The following is a 19,748-nucleotide window of genomic DNA, read 5'->3' as shown; positions in this document are numbered from 1 at the left end:
ATAAGAAATGGAGGAGGATTACCAAGCAAATGATTCAGTGTCTCGCGAGGAGTGTTTAATGGAAATCACAGCGCCGCACCGCTCTGATGAAAGTAGCGCGGCGCTAAATGGTTTTCAGTGTGGGCATTACTCAATGGAAATCCTGGCAAAGGAGTGTTGAACAAGTGCCTTTTTTATGAGTTGGATCTATTCTGCGGCTATTACATTAGAGTCATGGAAAAAGATGAGAAATTAGAGAACTGAGAGGTTTGGGTGGAACAAACGACCGCTGCTATACTAAAATGCCTGCGGGGTGTCAGCTTGATTTTGACTCACACACACAACACACACAGTACCCCGTGCCCTCATATTGAATTCATATTTATCCTCCTCACGATTCTGCAGTTTGAAGTATTCCTGGCTGGATGGTTTGTAACCTAGTTTTTATTTTTTTTGGTGTTTTTATTTCTTGCGCCCGTGTTAATCAGTTTGCATAATTTAACAGCGCCAGAGTCTGGCAGTGGCACACAAAAGCAGGTTTGTCACTGCAGGGCAGCAAAACTGGAAGACTCATTAATATCTTGAACTAAAGTAGAGGATGAACCTGTCCACAGCTGACAGCAGTAACGGAACTGCTCTCTCCTTCAGGTGAATCAATCAGTAGCACACTGCCTCATCTGGGCTTTTCCTCATTGAATCCTGATGTTGTCTCAACAGATGTGTGATGGTTAAATGTGTCTCTATTACAGCTGTAGCTTTTAAGCCTTGTAGTCTGCTATTAGCCTACATAAGCCTTTATAAAGAGAACGCGTATGCCAGAAGCAAACGCGTTGGGACCGACAATAACAAACTGATAATGACTTTTGAAGTAGGACCTTTAATTTGGTTTGCTGGATATTTGGAGCTTATAAGGAATTTTCAGACAAAATGCTGAGGCGAGATGGTTGACTCTTCGTAATTCTGATTGATAAAACGTAAATGAATATGCCTCCTTTCTTTCCATTCAGGTGTTGGTATAAATCGCAGGGGGGAAAATGGTTCCGTGAAATACTATAAACAGTATTTATTATTTATTTTAGAGAGGGAGAGGGAGAGTGAGCCCTCGGTCATGGAAATCATGCTTTTCCGAGAAACGTAACATGAATAAAAGCAATGAAAGCCCGCAGCAGCAGCAGCAGCAGCAGCAGCAGCAGCAGCGCTTTTCTCTGCTCTGCTCTTCTCTCCTCTCCTCACGCAGAACAGGATGCAACAAGTTGTGTTACATTTGCTCAACAGGTTATCAACTGGTTGCGCCCCCGAGCGAGGCTGGAAATAGACCGTCAGCCCACTGCTTTCATTTGGAAATGCAGCAATGCTGTTACAGAGGGGTTACAGAGACGCCGCTCTCTAGCTCCTGGACGTGTGTGTGTGTGTGTGTGTGTGTGTGTGCGTGCGTGCCTGCCTGCGTGTGTGTGTGGGTTTTTATCTGGTTCACAATCTGAGAGTGGAGGCCCTCTCCTCAATCATAAGTGATTAGCGCTATTCGTCATCAACAACGCTGGCTGGGAATTGCAAATGAAGCCGAGAGATTGGGCGGAGAGGGGAGGGGAGTTGTCAGGGCGTTGTCGGGTGGGGGGCGGGGGGGGGGGGGGCTTTGGGGTGGGTCAACCTGCTTTTCTGCCTTGTTGATGAAAAGTGGCCGACGGAGGACGACTGTTACCCTCCCAGAGTTGGATGATGGCCACCACAACAAACCCTGCTTATTTTTTTATATGTGAATTATTCATGGCGCCGCCGCTGTCGGAGCTCGTGGCGCAACACGGAGTTACTGACTGCTGTGAAGCTGGCATGGCAACCACTTAAAATAGGGTCTCGTATGAGCGACGGCGAGCTGTCAGTCTCTGCAGCTTCATTCATTATGAACAAGTGTGTGTGTGTGTGTGTGTGTGTGTGTGTGTGTGTGTGTGTGTGTGTGTGTGTGTGTGTGTGAGACACTGATTACAAGGCAGCTCGGTTTTAAATACCACAATTAGAAGAAATGGAGGGTTTGTACCCGGCAGATTTTATCGTAAGAAATGTTTCATCTCAATATCAAAAAAAGTTCCAAGTTATGCATAATTTACTTTATAGGCCCGGCTGAGGCAACTTTTCTGGATAAGAGAAGTCCATCATTTACCTCTTTTATTCTGAAAGTGTGTGCTTAAAAAGAAAAACAGCGATACACAGCGATACTTCTCCCGTGTTAGTAACAACAACACCTCCTGCCAGGTGGTCGCTCCCTTGTTTTTGTCCCCTTTCCAAATGTGTGAAAAGGTCCATTAGAGCATCAGATTTGGCGGGACGCTAAATGTCAGCGCTTTAGCAGGAGGCTGTAAACAGAGAGCTAAATATATTGATTTCCTGGCAAGGTTTGTCTTTTCTAATTGAGTGTGCTGGACTCAAGTCTGAAAATAGGTGTAATATAGGACAGCTGTGACTAAACTATGATGTCTAGAGCAGGCATTGGCAAACTATGGCCCGGGGGCCATATGCGGCCTGTTGAGATTTTTATTCTGGCCAGCCGAGCTCAAAGAAATTGTATTAATAGTAAGTCATAAAATAGCTGTATTTCATTTATTTGTCAATAAAGAGCGAAATACCGTGGGCCTTCAAAGACACTGATTTTGTTGTAACTTTGCTTTTGTTCATTTTCGATTGACATTAAACCGCATGTTTGCGAGATATCCAATGATTTTTTTTTCTCCTATGAGGTGGGTCACCCAAACACTCCATCCATCTGCTGCTGCTCGGGCCCCTGTGGCAAAGAACACATTGTGGCCCACCAGTCAAAATTTGCCCACCCCTGGTCTAGAGTGTTGATTTTGCAAAAAAACAGGATGCTTTGCGTCTCTTTTTAATTTTAGCTCATTATTATAATGTGCGTTTGTGGTTGGAAAGATGAGGTTGAATTGTGACGGATGGAAAGAAAAATGAGGTCACACACACGACACAGTCTTTTCAGGCGTGAGTGAGTCGGAAGCTGAGCCGCGAGGTGTGGACAGATCCCGACCGCACGCTGCTGGCGCTCACCGCGTTCGATTAACAACCAGCCAACCAACCAAGTGGGCTGAATACGGTTCCAGCCCCCTGGAACATCACTTCAAAGTTAATGAATGGAATCATTACGTTTCTTAATGAGGAGCCCTGTGGGCCTGCACGAGAAGAGCTCTAATGGAAAATTATATTTGGAGATTTAATCAGTGGTTTGTAACCCCCCCCCACACACACACACCACCAACAACCCACCCCCCCCCTTACCTCTCCTCCCCCGCCTGATTGTTGTGATGTGTAGACGAGGCTTTGTGACTGGCGTGTGTCGTGCGCGTCTGCACGTGCACAGTGTGCAGACAATTCCTCCGCCTGCCTAATGAGGTAGTCGAGCTGTTTCATTAGAGCTGCTCCATCAGCGAGTTTCCCCAGAGCAGCAGTTTACTTTGCTTTTTATAGCGCGTGCAACATTAACAGATATTTCTGGAGTGCAGCGTGTCTGACTTTCTGAGTAGATTTCCAGGCGCTAATTTTGATCTCTGCTTTCTAAGTTGGCAGTTGAGGAACACGACCCAACAGAGTGGTCTTTGGTCCAGACAATAGACTCTATTTACACGGACTGACTTGATTTTCATGGACTGATTCAGATTTTTTTGGCCATTTAGCACGTCACTTTTTCATTGTTGGGCTCCATTTTTCAGTGTTGCATTTAAAGAATGACATAGTTAATTTGTAATCTAGGGTGATTTTGTGGCTATGATTTGAAAAAATGGCTTTAATGGCTTTATGTATGAAATAAAGAAAGCTTTTGTAAAACTTTATTTCTTTGTCAGCTGGTTCCTGTCATTTGTTTTAACAATTCTGATACGTTTCTGTACCTTATCTAAAGGAGGAAAGGCTTATCCATCTTGCTCAGGATCCAACACTTATTACTTCACTTATTAGTTTTAGACAGTAGTGAAGGGCTGCAAAAAAAAAAAGTTATTCTAATACTGTAGCCCCAAAAGGCCGACCAACAGATGGAAGGACGTGGAACTTGGTGATTGATGGCTCGGCCCCACTCATCCTTTGGTGGGTGGATGGAAGCACGAGTGGGAATTGGATCGCTTGGCTAAAACGCCTCATCACTGCGGGGCAGTCGCTGGCTCTCAGCGCGTTTTGGAGCTGGTCGGCGTCTTTGATTTTACGTAACAAGTTGGAAGTCTTCACTTCCTTTAAAGCTAACCAGTATCTGTACAATCATGAGAAGTAACGACAAATGGTGCAGTGTTTTTCAACCGCTGTGTTGTAGCACACTAGTGCACAGTGAGATAATGTCATGTGTACCGTGGAAAATGATCCAATTTCTCTGAATTGGTCTAAAAATAATAACGTTCCACTGTCGAGTGACTGTGCTTTAAAAGGAATGTGAGCCTGTTTTCCTTCTCACTTCCTCCCAGGATATCAGCTTTGTGTGCATCTCAACAGGCCCAGGTTTCACACTGAGTTGGTATCAATGAATAGAGAGATTACATTGTCGTTATTAGGCTAAAACTGTACAATATTTTTAGTTGGTGGTATGCCATGGGATTTTTTTCAATGTTGAAAAACATTGAGTTTAAACCAACCTACTGTGGAATCCAATTTTTTTTTTTTTTTTCTGCATATGCAGTCGGCACCGTGTCTCTGCGTGATTTTCCATTTGGAACCAAAACCAGAGAAACCAAACCGAAAACTATCTGCACTGAAATGAGCTCTGAGCCACCACTAGAGGCACTGTTCTGTGTCACCCACAACAGAATTAATGAAAGGGAGTGCACCTTTAGCATTAGCCTTTCTCGTGGACACCCAAGTGTGTGGACGAGCGCAGCAGTGCTAGGGGGTGAGTCGGGTTCACAGGACCGAGGAGCAGCGCCGGGTGTGTTTACCGGCTATAACTCCAGCGCATGTTGTGTTTCTCCGGGCTGCTGCGTGGCAAAAACATAAAGGCAAAGGGAGGCACTTTACCGGGAGACGGTGTTGGTGTACGGAGGCCTGGTGGGCGGCCGCAGAGCTGTTTGTTGTGTTTAACATTAGGGAGGTCAGAGCTTTGAGGAAGAAGGGCCTCGGAGCAGATGGAGAGTAAGAGAAGAGCGTGGGGGAGGAGGACGGGAGACCTTCTCACCCTCGCATCTGTCTGTTCCTCAGCCGCTCCTCCACCGCTCGGCCCTCGCCTGCAGGCCTGACGCACTACCTTTTATCGTCCGCACTGCATGTATGTGATGTGTCTCCACTACTGTGAATATAGTTCTCGCTTAGTGTGATTTATTTAGCGCTACAGGCTACACAATTGATGGCCGTTCCATTTACCAACCAACCAACAGAGGTTGTAAAAAAGTAAATGTACTGATTCAACTCCTGTATTGAAGTTAAAGTAAGAAAGTACTGACTCTAAAATGTACTTAAGTAAAAAAAATAAAAATGTTTTTTTGTTTGAAACCATGTTTCTCCATGTTGTGTGTACAAATGTAGGGGGTAAACTGCCAACCAATACTTTACAAAGCTTGTCAACTTTCGGCTGGAGGTGAATGGGTGAGGATTCTACGCAGGTGATGAAAGATCAATTCTATCATCAAGTTCTGTCCAATTATAAGAATTTTTTTTAATAATAAAATATTTTCTATGCCAAGTAATTCAATCACATTTAATTGTGAAAAGTCTTGTTGTGTTCAACAAGATTTACAATGCTGGTGGAGATACAGCAGAAAGTTGCCATGAACCTTAATGGTGACGATGAGGTCAGATCACCTGGAGGATTGAGGGAATTCATGAGATCTGATGAGCTCTGATGAGGGCGTAACAGTGAACATCTATCTCCACTGAAAACACTGACGACTCTGATGTGAAGCCACTGCAGGAGTCCACCAGTTATTTCAGGTGTTTCTCCTACACAGTAGCAGCAGCAGCAGCAGCAGTAGCTCCAGGGCTGCTGCACTGTAAGGTGCTGTGGTCACTTCACATCAAAATATTTTTTTTGTTGTTGCTTTAACTGCATGTTGAAGTGGAGATGTTTGTCGCCCACGTGCTGCACCGGTGTGGCACGTCTTGGAAAGAGGGAAAGAGGACTGAGCACCAAGGGAATCGACCCCGCTGTCGGTCGTGACTTGCTGCCGCTGCAGCTGCTGCTGCATCAGCGTCAGCGTGTACGTGTGCGCACATGTATTTTGTGAGTGGGTGTGTTGGCCCCTCCCCTGGCAGGAGCTCCGCCACTCGCCGGCCCAATAATTGCTCATAATTGCCTCCATTTGCAGAGTGACAATCCACAGCCAACACCAGCGAGATGGATGACAGGCACCGGCAACGCGCTGGCCGCCTTCAAGATTAGCGTTCGACTCTTGATGGGTTGACCGTGTCAGGCGGACGAGGCCGCGGTTGCTGTGGCGACGCATGCTTTGCCACTTTGCACCTGCGTGCACTCGGCTTTTTTCGGGTCAATGTGGGGGTTAAAAACATCCCGTGGAAAACCCTCTCTGTCAGGGTTCCTTATAGAAGCTCTCAGGGCTGAATCAAGTGGTCTGTTTCAGAGGTGGAGTGCACGTTTCTAATGTGATTTGTCTATTTTCATTCATTGTATTGTTAAATTGTATTGACTGGAGCTGAACGACGTCTCTTTCACAAGCTTTTCCTCCTCCGACTGGGCGGGGCTAGCAGAGCAGGACGTTGTCGCCTGTCAATCAAAGGCAAAACCAGCCCCCCAGACTCCAACATGGCGGACCCCCATTCATTTGAATGTAGTTGCTTTGCCGGCGCCATACTGCGAGAACGTTTTTCCTGCATTAGAAGGGGCTACCGCATGTAGCACTTCACACCATGCCGCTGTAACTCCCATAATGCATCAGGATGCATCGGCCAATCAGAACGAGCTAAGACACTGCAGCATGTTTGACGTTGTGACGTCACGCTGAGGATATGAAACTCTTTTCTGGTGATTTTCTGGCCTTTATATATTTTTTGAAAGACTCAAAGATCATGGCTGAATAACCTGCAGTAGAGATTTGCTGTGAAATGCGTTTCAGGTCACAGTCGTTCTGTCAGCCATTTTAGAGGCCTTTATTTTTGTATTGTGATCTAAGGGGGGGGGAAAAGCTTAAAGCTTAAAAAGCTTCAGGGACCGCATATGGCCCCCGGGCCGTAGCTTGCCCAAGCCTGCGCTATACCGACTCTGCTAGCGTAGCAACGGTAGCAACGTGTTGACCTCCGCCACCTCATTCTCTGTCTCTTGTGTCGATGACGGCGGTGTGAATTCAAGTGGCTTGAGATACGATGGAGTGGCAGATCTCAACAACGACACGCAGGACGGTTGCCAGCGTGACGCCAACGCTCGCCAACTGGACAACCGCGGCATTTCCCTGGAGCGCCTGTTCAATTTTTTTTTTTGCCTCAACATAAAGGTAAACAACAATAAGTGCAGCTGGCTCAGCTGAGGAGAGTAGTGGAGGCGTTTCACATTAATATTTTGTTGGATTTTTTTTTGGACAGGGGTTTATGAAGCAACACCGTCATCCCACCACAAAGAAAAACTCAAACTAAGTTCAAATTTTAGCACGTCCGAAACATAAGTTTGACATTTATTACCAGATGTGTGCTGTGATTAGTGATCCTAATATGTACGTACAGATGCATACGCCTGTTTTTTTTTTTTTGTTTGTTTTTTTAATCAAATTAAAGACTTATTACGCAGTTCATGATTATTAGATGATGATGATGTTGGTTATAATTATTATTTTCATCCTGGCCCAGTTCAGCACAGTGGTTTTCCATTCATCTAACTTCAACCAGCAGAGATAGAAAATAGTTGCGCTCCTCCTTTGGAGCCCAAAGGAGAAGAAGATGTTGATGACCTGAAGGGTCACTGACTAAAAGTCCTCAGACTCGTTGGATGATCCATTATTCACATCTATGCTCAAAACATTTGCCACCACTTTGAGCGTTTATTTTACAATTTAAGAGGATTTTTCTTCACAAAGGGTATAAAGCGTTCCTCTGGTCAGTCATCCGAAAACAAGCTCTCACGAGCACTAACGAGTGGGCAACTGGTTGATGTGGTTACGCAACAGCAACCAGTCAATCTATTCATCCATGCAGGTCTTTGACCAGATGGTTTGGAACTGTCATTGTCATCATCAAAGCAACACATCTCATAAAGAGACTTGCTGTGCTTTATCATTCAATCCACAATATGAGCAGCGGCCTTCTGTTAGTTGCTCAGTTATCAAACATGCACTTTTAGGCAGGCAGGTAGGCATTCGAATGTGTCCAAGTGTTAGACACTTGTTCAATCATTTGTAGCATCAATAATTAACAACACCGTTTTACAGCTGCTGCTCATTTGTTTGTATTTTGATTGACAGATTTTCTTTGTCGTTTTTAGCCAGCTGACAGATAAAAAGCTGAAATTCCAAGTCGACAACGAGCACTACTCAATTTTTACAAGCAAAAAGAATTAAAAAAATGTGCCGCATTAACATTGGGACCAATTAACCTGTCTGCCTGCCTCCCATCAGCAGATCCCAGCGAGCTGCCGAAATTGTTCCACGGCGACAAAGTTTGGCCCAAAAGACAGAAGAAGCGAGTGCTTCTGTTTTCATTTGTGTCTGAATGAGTCACTGTCTTTGTTGTAGATGAGCTCAGTCTGGAGGGGACGGTGGTGCACAGAGCTGAATGCAGACCAGTCGTCAATGACAACTACATGAAGCTGAAGAAGTGAGTGAAGAGTCGCAGCGGTGGAGAGAGAATGGAGCGAGTGCAGACAAATTAGGGAAAAAAAATGCCAGAAGCTAAGCTTCATCGCGTGTGTGTGTGTGTGTGTGTGTGTCTTGAACTGACGTCAATTTAAAGTGAAATACTGACTGCAAATTAATTATCTTTTTTAATTTATTATTCTATCATTTTATTTTTTATTGTCAATCCAAAATCCCCCCTTTTCCTTATTATTTTCATCACTTGCCCAGTTGACAAAATGTTTCCTTTTTGTTTCTCTTCTTTCTCTTTTTTCTCTCCCTGTTTTGCAGTTCAATCCAAACATTAAAATTAAATAAATAGATAAAAAAAATTAATTGAAATACGGAGAACACGGCCCCCCTGCCCTTTAAATCTTCCTCTGCGCTGTAAAAAGTCTAAACCTTCCAAACAGGAGACAATCTCTGGACCTGTTGAGCAGCAAAAACCCTCTGACGATGCACTCTGCCTTTTTTTTTCTCTGCGTCTCCTCGCTATTGGAATCTGTTGCTCGGGGCTAGTCAGACGGACGGCATTGCTATAGCAACTGCATCGCCGCGTGGCAGATGCACGGCCGCAATACACCCGAAGGCAAAACGCACACAAAGCGCCAGAGTTTGCTTTACGTTGTGCGTCTGTCTGTATGTGCGAGGCCGTTTTGTGTTTTTGTGCAGAAGTGAGAGAGAGTGAGAGAGAGAGAGAGAGAGACGCACTGGAATGGTCTCAGTCAGTGCAGGCGGAGCGCCTTCCCTCTGCGCCCTTAGCCCCCACACTGCCGGGAGCTCGTGCCCCCACGGCAGCCATGCACCCTGAACTTTGTCCAGTCCTACTTGCAGTCGGCCTGCAGTCGGAGGATTCTCTCCCGTTAGGAAGGTGGCAGCTGACAAATGTCCCACTTGTCATCATGGTGGGCTGAGAGATATGTGGGACATCGTGTGTGTGTGTGTGTGTGTGTGTGTGTGTGTGTGTGTGTGTGTGTGTGTGTGTGTGTGTGTGTGTGTGTGTGTGTGTGTGTGTGTGTGTGTGTGTGTGTGCAAGAATTAAGAGTTTTGGCTGCGCAACTGACAACGCATTGATAAATGGAGCGCATGACAAGGAGGACAGACTGCTGGGATAAAAGGGCTTTGTAAATCACTTTGCAGTGATTAGTGAGCTATTGGTGCTTTTTTTTCTTCCGCGTCTCTTTTTACGATCGTCCATCATGATCTTCTTGCTGTTTTACTAACTTATGAAGAATGAAAAGCCAAGACAAAAAAAATATCTATAAATAAATTAGCTTTGCATGAGGACTAATAATTATTCATCATTCTGGGCCTCCTCTGCACACTCTCAGTGTTGTGTGGTCATAATTCCCTAATGGAGTCAAATCAAAGAAAAGCCCCAAACAGTGTTGTGTTGTGATGCAGCAGCAGCAGCTATCACATAGTTTCACCTGACAGTTTGTCTCTGTGTCAGAGGCAGCAGCTCTGTCGCCGGTAATCAAGCTGGAGTGGAATTAAAAAAAAAAAAAAAAAAAAAACACTGCCGGAATGTGATCAGTGTCTTTCTCTTCTTCCGTGTGTGTGTGTGTGTGTGTGTGTGTGTGTGTGTGTGTGTGTGTGTGTGTGTGTGTGTGTGTGTGTGTGTGTGTGTGTGTGTGTGTGTGTGTGCGCGTGCGTGCCAGGATGCAGATTAAAGAGTCGACCAAGTCCCCACGTTTGTCACAACAGCTGGAACGAGCCGTTACTACTATCTACAAACCGGTGGCCAACCACGATTTCAATGTGAGAACTAAGAACTGTGCGTGCGTGCATGTGTGCAGTCTTCTGGGTTTATCTTCTGAAATAATCCCTTTGAAACAGCAGTGTAGGCAGACATTGTATTTTGGGTGGGCCAGTAGGGGGGTCTTCTCCCAGTGCACCCAGAGCTAAATCTGAACTGGGACAACTTGACGTACGGACAGAGATTATTTAAAGGCAGGCCAAGGGTCAGTTAGTCATAAAATATATTTTGTATTTACATCTTTCTTTCTTATTAGGTTGAATTAATTTTAACAAAAAAAAACAAAACAATAACGCTCAAACTTTGAAGGGCAGCCAGTGACACATAGTGTGGGTGGCAATGACATTGTTGCAGTAAGGCTACGGTATTAAAAGGCGCTTGGTGGGAATGGGGGGGATTGAAAAAAAATCTTCACAAAATGTTCAGTTTGTGTTGAGTCCCTTTGCTGTTACCCTGAGGTTGTGTACGACAAGAAGAAGAAGTCGGAGGGGAAGATGGTGAGGGCCGAGCGGCAGGTGGTGCTCGACATGCTCTTCTCGGCCTTTGAGAAGCACCAGTATTACAACTTTAAAGAGCTGGTGGACATCACCAAGCAACCTGTGGTGAGTGTGCACACACGCACATGGACAAACGCAAACACAGGCACACACACACGCACAAGTTTATGTCTAACAATATAGCTGGAACGACAGAGGAACAATACACCTGCCCACTATCCCACCTTGTCCTGTTAAATTTGAACAGATCGCCCACGACATGACGTCCGTGCCTGCCTCACACTATCTTTTTTCGTGGCTGAAATTTGGGCCAGCATGCTGCAAACACACACACACACACACACGCACGCGCACACGCACACACTGGGAGAATCGATGCAGCGCAGTGGATTCGTTCCAGCTCGCAGAGAACAGCAACGTGTAGGTGCTGATGAGACCTCGAGGTCCTTCTCTCCCTCTGATTGCATCTGATTACATAACCAGTGGCTGAGTAGGAGTCAAACGCCGCAATACACTCCACGCCATCACTTCTCTCCCTAAAGCACTTGGCCAACACTCAAATTAACTGAACTAAAGTAACCAGGAAAAAAAAGCCCATTATGAAAAGTCCTGTGACCGCTTCGCCCTTATTCAACGAACATGGTGGGTAAGCTCAACAGAGACACCCAGTGGTAGCGGGAGAGTGGAGAGTGTGACTTAAAATGGGCTTTCCAAGCACATGTGAGCACACAGAACCAAACTGCATTTTTATATACTAATACTGTATATATATTTTACAAGAGGTTTTACTGAAATCATAGCTCAATTCTCAGGAAACCACGTTTATGCTTATTCTTCAGTTCTGTACAGCTGCCGTGTGTCACATGATGAAATTGATGAAATGTACAGTGTTCATAGGGCGGGGGTGGGGAGCATTAACAGAGTGGTAGTAAAAAAAGTAATTATCACATCTTTTATCGGAGGACTTGTTGGGCACATGTTGGGTTTTCAAAGATGTAATGTGAAAGATTGCTGCTTGTACTCACTAGGTGAGAATACAAAAGTTTTTTTTTGTTGTTGCGTACAAACAGACAAAAGGGATATAATATTGAGACTTTTGTGCAATTACATAACACTGTTTATCCTCACGTATTTGAAGAATAAGAATTTTTTTCTTCCAGACCGGAAACAGGCTGGTAAACAGTTTCTGCATCTCACACAGAGTAAATGGACATCTTGTTTTCCTATAAAACTATTTTGACTGGGACGTTATGCTTAGTTTGTGTGTGTGTGTGTGTGTTTGTGTAAGAATTTGCATCACAAAAGACGATTCCAATAGATGCTCATGCAGCATTACTGTCTTTTAACTGCAAACAGACATATCTGAAGGAAATCCTGAAGGAAATTGGGACTTACAACAACAAGGGGGCTCACAAGAGCACCTGGGAGCTGAAGCCCGAGTACAGACACTATCAGCCCACTGAGGAAGACGAGGAGATGTAGACCACGTAGTCCCTTTGATGCCAGTGGCATGGTCACATGACAGTGCAGGGCCATAACGCCTGCCCTCACCTGGAAGAGAAACTTTCATTAGGTTTGTTTCCAGGAAGTTGCTTAAAAGAAAAGAAAAAGAAAGCTTTTTGCCACAAGGGCCAAGAGTTTGCTCTGTTTTTGGTTTAAACTTAACCATGTTTATTTTCTGACATAATGGTTATGTCAGGTTTAAGGTTGGTTGTCAGGTTGGTTATTTAATTTTCTGGATGTTATCGAGTAGATATGTGGCAATTTCGATGAAGGCACAAAGAATAAATCAATTCAAACATTGTTTTTTGTGTTTTGGCTATGCGTTCCCATTACCACAATTTCCTTTGAAGTACAAACCAAACGCGGTGTGTGTGTGTGTGTGTGTGTGTGTGTGTGTGTGTGTGTGTGTGTGTGTGTGTGTGTGTGTGTGTGTGTGTGTGTGTGTGTGTGTGTGTGAGAGAGAGAGAGAGAGATCACCGAATGTTTTGTACTATAAACGGATATTTAAACGCCAAGGGCGATCAATCGATCACGTTCCATCGTTCTTTTCACCTTAATAAGACGTGGCATGGACAGAACTCGGTGATTTGATACTTTGCAGTAACAACTTACATAGGTTTCACATAGTACCTTCAACTACCTTTAGAAATAAACTCCCATTAAAGTGAACCCCCATATTTTCTTTAAAGCACGTTGTCAACTACCAGTAACAAGTATGAGTGGAAGCGTCCTCGATAGCGGGAACGAAGCTGGCGCAGCAAGCTAGCTTACATTAAACTGTAAAGTCGTTCTCAAAGTTTGTTTTTGACAACACGGGCAGATAAAAACGCATTAGTGAAGGAAAAACAACGACATTGCACTTGTCTTTGCTACAAGCATAAAACCACAATGAAGTGAGTGGAACTGACCGGCAGCGGATGCATCAGGCCAGAACAATGGAGCACAGATGTCAGCGATGGACGAGGTGGTTCGTCAGGGAGAGGCCGCTGTTTTGGGCCCAATAAAATGGTGCCGCCTTAAATTCAAGTCTCTGTGAAATGTCGACTCATTTATACTTTCGTGCTCTACATTAAAATAAAGTCACTAATGTGGACAAATGGCATTTGCATCGCAGGTGTGACTGCGTCTGGATACAGAATAAAACAAATTGAGGATCAAACTTAATATCCGAGTTAACAGCTGTTTTAACTATTCAGAAAGTCAGTAAGTGTGACTAATATTTCCATTAGCACCATAAGGCTCACTGGACTACCACTTATCTAGCATGGCCCTAAATGCGAGTACTATAGTTGAAATTTTTTAAGCTCCAGCCAGTTTAGAAGGCTGTGAGATCAGCACAATAATAAATTACAGATTTCATCCAAACAATGCTTCTCAGTTTCAACTATAACTCAGTTTACATACATAATCACCCTGTTTCCACAATTTATACAATTCAATTTGAGTCATCATCTCAAAATCAAGCTTATTATTTTAAAAAGACAGGTACTAAAATAACTGGTTATGTGTTGGACACACCGCAACCTGTCAAAATACAAACTTAACCAACAACCTTATTCATTAATAATTTCAAAAATAAATACAAAGGTATGAGGTGGTGGAAGATTTTATTTCCAAATCAAACCAAGACCTTTCTGAGCAGATGGAATCTCAATTCGAAGAAAGTCAACTTGTAATTTGTGGAGCGTTGCTAAAACAGTAAATAGGAAGGAGAAAACAATTTTGAGTTTCAAGGCATCTTGCAATTTAAAACAAGCACCGCAAAAGCAAAACGTTAAAAACCACGATGTGACCAATCCTATTAAAGCCGACTCCGTCACTGCAGTGGGCCTCCATGCCAATGAATAACTGTACAAGAATGTTTATGCTGTTGTACTGCAGAATGGTAGTGGTCAATCTGCTTGTGGGGCCTTTGGAGGAGTAGTAGCCAATTAGATGGACAGATGTAGGTCCAGGAAGTTACTGCAAGAAAAAAAGAAAAAAAAACTGTTAAAAAACTTCATCTACACTCACAATCAAATCAACAACAAGTGACTGGACTGATTGACCATTCAAAACCATTTTAAATGAGTGTTTAAAATAAAAACCCACTAACAATCATTTAACAATGGTTAGCACATACCACTTCTGACGCTACATATGAAGTCAGTAAAGTTAGTTTAGTGAGCATAATTGACCAATTACAATCCATTCATTAATCTTGTAATGTCCTTTCATCTTAATATTTTGTGGAGAAGTTCCAGGTAACAGCGCTGAAAAAGGCCACTACTCCAAAGAATTTGGATTTGCCATTTTGTTTGACGCAACACTTTGTTTACAGTGGGAAAACTATCAGCAGTCATGCAGCAACACACAAGATACCTCATGACGTGCTTTAGTTTTAGATTCTGCCATGTACTTACACATTTCTCACCAATCACACCGTCTTTGAAGAAAAGCATGTAAGGTGTGACTCCGTCGGGACGGTAGTTCAGCATGCCCAATGTGCCTTCTACGCTCATGCTTGGCCCTGTGAAAAACTGCAGAGGGACAAAGACCATGAGTCGGGACAGGCTAAAATGAGACATGTTGATTGACAACTTGGGTTCCTCAAAATTTCCAATGTGCAGATATCCAACACAGACTTCAAGTATCACTGTCTTTTGAAGGAAATTACATTAGGGTTTTCTTATAGGCAGTGTTTAGGTCGGCCCCAAGTGATGTGCATTTAGGTCAGTGTGAACAACAGTCGCACTGAGCTACACACGGTGCTGCAACAGCCAAACTCTGGTGTTTGTTACGCGAGTACGGCTGGACCTCAATCTGCTGCAACTGCCCATGGAGCACCACAATCTTGAGCCACAAAGGCTTGTTTAATTAGCTGGGCAGTGCATTCTGGGATGGCCCGCAAGCATTTTACCAAAAATTTCACATATACAATATAATGACCAGCACTGCAAAACAACACTTGTACTTGTTTACCATTTGTCTATTGTTATAGTTTTGTGTAACCTCTCAAGAGTTTTCGTTTCCATAAACCTAACAGTGCCACATGTTAAATGAATGCGAGTGTTGTACAAAAAAATAATGTGTAGGAGAAAGGGCGGTACAACTATGGTAGGAGCTCAGCTGCTTGCCTCAAGTTCTGTGAATCACCAAAGACATCAACCCCTACAATCAAAGTGGGAACGCACTGGTATGCGTAGTTACCTCAAAGTTGCTGAAGTCTGCTATCACTCTCTTGACAGCTGCCGGGGAGTTCTTCACAAACTCCTCTACTCTTTCTGGGTTATTCTTCTCCAGGTGAGTCTTGATACTGTTCACAAAAACAGAACTGTTAATTGTCTTGTCTGCATTTACACGATAACAGGAAAAATAATCTTTTAAATGGTAATACTATGTTCCTGAAAATAATCAGGTGATAGCACACATCATGTACCAAATTGGCTTCACTTTTGTAGCATATAAAAACCCAGTACAATGGCAAACAATGAAATCCACAGCACCAAACTCTCTCCTCTGTAAGCCAAAGGGTGACAAAGATGCCACAGTGATACTTACTTCTTCACGTATTCTTTGATGTATACTACGAAAGACTTCTTGTCAAAGGCCGTTTGCTGCAAGCTGTGGTTGATGATAATGTCGACGCCTGAGACAGTAGCTTCGTCTGTGCCCTCACATGCATCCTCAGCAGACTCATTGGCTCCAATTAAAGCGCCATCAATACCTTCTGATCTGGTGCACATCTAGACAAAACACAGGCACAATGTTACAACGCTAGTTTGTTGTCAGCTGCGACAGCATGCCGACTTCCCAGACACTAAAACTGAAACAACAGGTATGTTTCAAGTCTACACTGCATACACTGTGTTGTGTTGTTAAGGAGTTAATGCAATAAAAACATTTTATACAAAAAAGAAATTTAAAATGTTTGTGTGTGTGTCAACATACTAACAAAAAAACAAAAACAAAACTGACGATTGTGGATTCCAAAGTATGGATACTTGAGAATGGAGCAGTAACAGCCGCCACAAGCAAAAAGCTTGAACGTGACCGAGTACAGGACTTAAAAGTTCGCCGTACAAAAGAAAAGTTCCAACATGGGAGAAGTGCAAATGTGTCGGGTATTGTAAAACAACAACAGAAAAAGATGTGGAGTTAGGCCAAAAAGTTATCTGTGCCCATCTTGCGACTCACCTTTCCTTCGACTTCGTAAAAAATGCCATCCTCAGATTCGGCGATTTTAAAAGAGTCGGCAAACATTTCATCATCTGTGGTGGTGGGGGAAGACACAAAGACACAGCATTCAATATACAACTTCGGCTCTAAACAAAACCTCCCACATTCCTTCAAATTATCTCGCCAATACAGATGACGGGACTTTTCCAATCACGCTACACCCATTAAAATAAAGGTTTGTGGGTTATAAACACGCAGAACCTCTATTTTTAACCGAGAAAAGAACACTACCCCCTCAGTGTCCAGTCTACAAATAAAACTGCGGCTAATGCCCGCATGGAAGCGATAGGCCGTGGCGCCTTCACCTCACTAACTTGGCGTCATGTAAACGCACCTCAACTCGGATGCGCTCAAAAGCAGCTCCGTGTTAGCACTCCCGGCCACACACCGTCTCATTACAAGCCAGGAAAGGATCAAGGGAACTGATTTATGGCAGCTATCATACTTTCTTCATGAACTCGAGATGCTGGCTAATTTCGGCAGCCGGCCGGCCGGCTTTAGCATCGTCGGCTAATTAGCATGTTAACCGAGCATTGCTAAACCGTGGCTAGGCTAGCCTCCGGTGTTGTGTCTCTACTGGTTACCGATTTAACTGGTTTCCTTGTCGAACAGCTGCATAGATGCTGCGCCTCCGTCAGCAGATTTTCTTTTCTTTTTTTCTTTTTTTTTTTTTAAATTTAATTTCACTCGTACGTAGCGCTCATTAACAGAAGTACATTCGTTGTAGTAGATGTGGGCCGCGACTTTAAAGACGGCGGCGCAACACAACTGCTGTGGTTCGGCAAGGAAACCAGTTAAATCGGAAATCAGTAGGGACACAACTCCGGCAACGCGCTACGCCGGGCGTCTCAGTGGCATCACGAGTCGACTAGCATTGAGCTTAGCACAGCCCAATTCGATCAACTTTTCGGCCCGCTGCTGAAAAAATATAACAGCTGCCACCGCGGCGCCGGCGTAAGAAAAGCGACGAGTGCGAACACAGCAAGACTCACCGCTGATGACACACTTGAAGATGCGCATTTTGAGAGTTGACCGGAGGCTGTTCCAGAGAGAGTGGAAGAGAGGCCTGTAGCCGTTTCAGCACGAGAGACGGAAAAGAGCGAGTCGTGCGCGACACTGCGCATTTACGTCTCGCTGACGTCATCATGGGTTCGGCCGAGCCACGGCGACTCAACACGTAAAAATGCTGCCGCCGCGGTTGCTCACGGTGGTACTACAGCCCCACAAACGTATCCGGTTTGCCTTTTTTGTCGCCATTAAAATAGTTTAACTTGTACAGTCATGTTTCACACGAAAAGTAACGACACATTTAACTTGTGTAGGAGCTATAAATATTACAGCCAGAAAAAGTAGCATGTTTATCACAGAAAAAAGCAAAAACAAACATCTATTGGGTCAACAACTGTATTTATAACATTTGTGATTTTTGTCATTTGTCATTTGACGTCTGTCCTTACCAATTCAGAACGTTTCATTTATCCCCATCATTCCTACAAAAGCTCTGGACTTTGTTCCTTTGTATTGTGAATATTCTGTGTGATCTTACAGACTGTATAGGACAGGCCAAGTCAACTGGATTTGAAATGTTTTCACATTTTGGGAAACATTGGTAAGATAAGGTAATTTTGAACAAGCAAATAACCCATCATCAGTCAGTAATACATGATATCATGTGTTTATGTGCTTTATATTTTTAATGTAAAAGGTACATGGTGGGTGTTAGAAGATTAAGGAAGAAGAAGCTTTATTGTCATTTGTACTGAATACAGTGAAATTCCGTTTGGCAAAATCTCTCAAGTAGAAGCATACGCATCAAATTGATAAATGGCTCAATATTGATTCCTAACATTCATTCAATATAAAAATCAACTCAAATGTATGTGCATGTAGATTACCATTTAGATGATGGTTGAATCAACGTTGATATAGTGTCAGTTATGGTTGAAAACACAACACTGATTCATTGTTCATTCATTCATTCGTTGTAAATCACTTGGTGCTTTTTTTTACGGATTCATTGCCCAGGTTTTAACGTTCATTCAATATTTCTGCCTAACCATTTTTTAAATTTCATTCACCCATATTTTGCTACCTGTTATGTTAATATTAAAACATTTTCCATTAGCCACTCCTTTCCATTCAATCACTGTGAAAAGGTTGTTTTTCATCCCCATATTTTCTGTCCCCAGGCTTTTCCTTCTCAGAATGGTTGCTGTTCATACATCTGCTTTTGTAAGCAAACAGCGAAACCTGAAACACAACACAAATGGAATATCATTTCAACATACGTCAGCTCAATTCTTCATTGTGTTAAATCTCATTTCCAAACAGAATGGCAGAAATGTTTTAACTTCAGCACTTTTGAATTAAAACTCACCTTTCCTGAGAAATTCAGACTAATCTATATCAATAAAAAAAAAAGGTTGGAGAGGTTTTTATCTTCCACTGATGTTGCAGTCAATGAACCCACTCACCTGATTTGAGCTAGGTTCAAAATATATTCTTGACAAAAGGAAAACTCGTTGCATTTCATGCTCTTTTGATTGCTAATGAAGAAATCAGACTTAAAGCTGAATCTTCAGCTCGGTTCAGGTCAGATGCACTTTTAAAAGGCCGGATGACAGAATCAAGCATGCATGATTCGCAAGGAAATACTTCACGTGGTCATTCGAGGACAATTGAAAATGACTTTACCCCAGCATCTGCAGATTTCAATTGCCAAAATATTTAAATATGCGCTGGAAATAATATCACCAGGGTTTTAGTCATTCAACTTCAATCAAGGTAATGGGGAGGGGCAACAGTCTGTGTTGCTTCAAGCAGCAGCACAGTCAGTTATGTTCAATTTATACAAATCAAATAATAAATAATATATATATTTTTTCAACGTGACCTATTAACAAAGACCAGGCAGAATGTTGCCTGCCATTATATGCATTAGATCAAGGTAAATTAACTTAAAATCAGTCGCGAGGGTAAGAGCTGTTTGTTCATAACAAAACGACAGATGTTTACAATGTGGTGTGTGTTCAAATTGGCACCTCCCTT

The 19,748-nt window shown here is 43.4% G+C and overlaps 2 protein-coding genes across 2 annotated transcripts in view; one reads left to right on the top strand and one right to left on the bottom strand.

Annotated features, from left to right (window-relative positions):
* LOC142897463 (general transcription factor IIF subunit 2-like) overlaps nucleotides 1-12,790 on the top strand; it is a 30,676-nt gene extending 17,886 nt beyond the window's left edge. Inside the window, exons 3-6 of the mRNA XM_076039825.1 lie at nucleotides 8,625-8,706; nucleotides 10,385-10,484; nucleotides 10,941-11,084; nucleotides 12,336-12,790. Of these exons, the coding sequence (XP_075895940.1) occupies nucleotides 8,625-8,706; nucleotides 10,385-10,484; nucleotides 10,941-11,084; nucleotides 12,336-12,461 (452 nt within the window). The 3' untranslated portion in view covers nucleotides 12,462-12,790. The remainder of the gene's footprint in view (nucleotides 1-8,624; nucleotides 8,707-10,384; nucleotides 10,485-10,940; nucleotides 11,085-12,335) is intronic.
* Nucleotides 12,791-14,072: 1,282 nt separating this feature from the next.
* On the bottom strand, nucleotides 14,073-17,850 carry tpt1 (tumor protein, translationally-controlled 1). Its single transcript, XM_076039823.1, has 6 exons — nucleotides 17,693-17,850; nucleotides 16,659-16,732; nucleotides 16,023-16,207; nucleotides 15,672-15,777; nucleotides 14,885-15,001; nucleotides 14,073-14,444 (listed from the first exon to the last, which is right to left on the bottom strand). Exons 1-6 carry the CDS (start codon nucleotides 17,718-17,720, stop codon nucleotides 14,442-14,444), a joined length of 513 nt encoding a protein of 170 aa, XP_075895938.1. The 5' UTR covers nucleotides 17,721-17,850; the 3' UTR covers nucleotides 14,073-14,441.
* Between the last annotated feature and the right edge of the window lie 1,898 nt (nucleotides 17,851-19,748).

The sequence above is a fragment of the Nelusetta ayraudi genome, unplaced genomic scaffold (genome assembly GCF_046127955.1).
Source record: "Nelusetta ayraudi isolate G7.1 ecotype Tasmania unplaced genomic scaffold, CSIRO-AGI_Nayr_v1 ptg000060l, whole genome shotgun sequence".
In the NCBI taxonomy this organism is placed as follows: Eukaryota; Metazoa; Chordata; class Actinopteri; order Tetraodontiformes; family Monacanthidae; genus Nelusetta; species Nelusetta ayraudi.
Note: the sequence above shows the minus strand (reverse complement) of the source record. Positions and strands in the feature narration are given on the sequence as shown.

Bases quoted from the DNA above. Each gene is read 5' to 3' on its own strand.
- tpt1 (XM_076039823.1), bottom strand. From the start codon at position 17,720: ATGCGCATCTTCAAGTGTGTCATCAGCG. The intron at 15,778-16,022 runs GTAAGTATCACT...TTTTGTGAACAG, and splicing joins ATCAAAGAATACGTGAAGAA to TATCAAGACTCACCTGGAGA. The intron at 15,002-15,671 runs GTAACTACGCAT...GTCCCTCTGCAG, and splicing joins CAGACTTCAGCAACTTTGAG to TTTTTCACAGGGCCAAGCAT.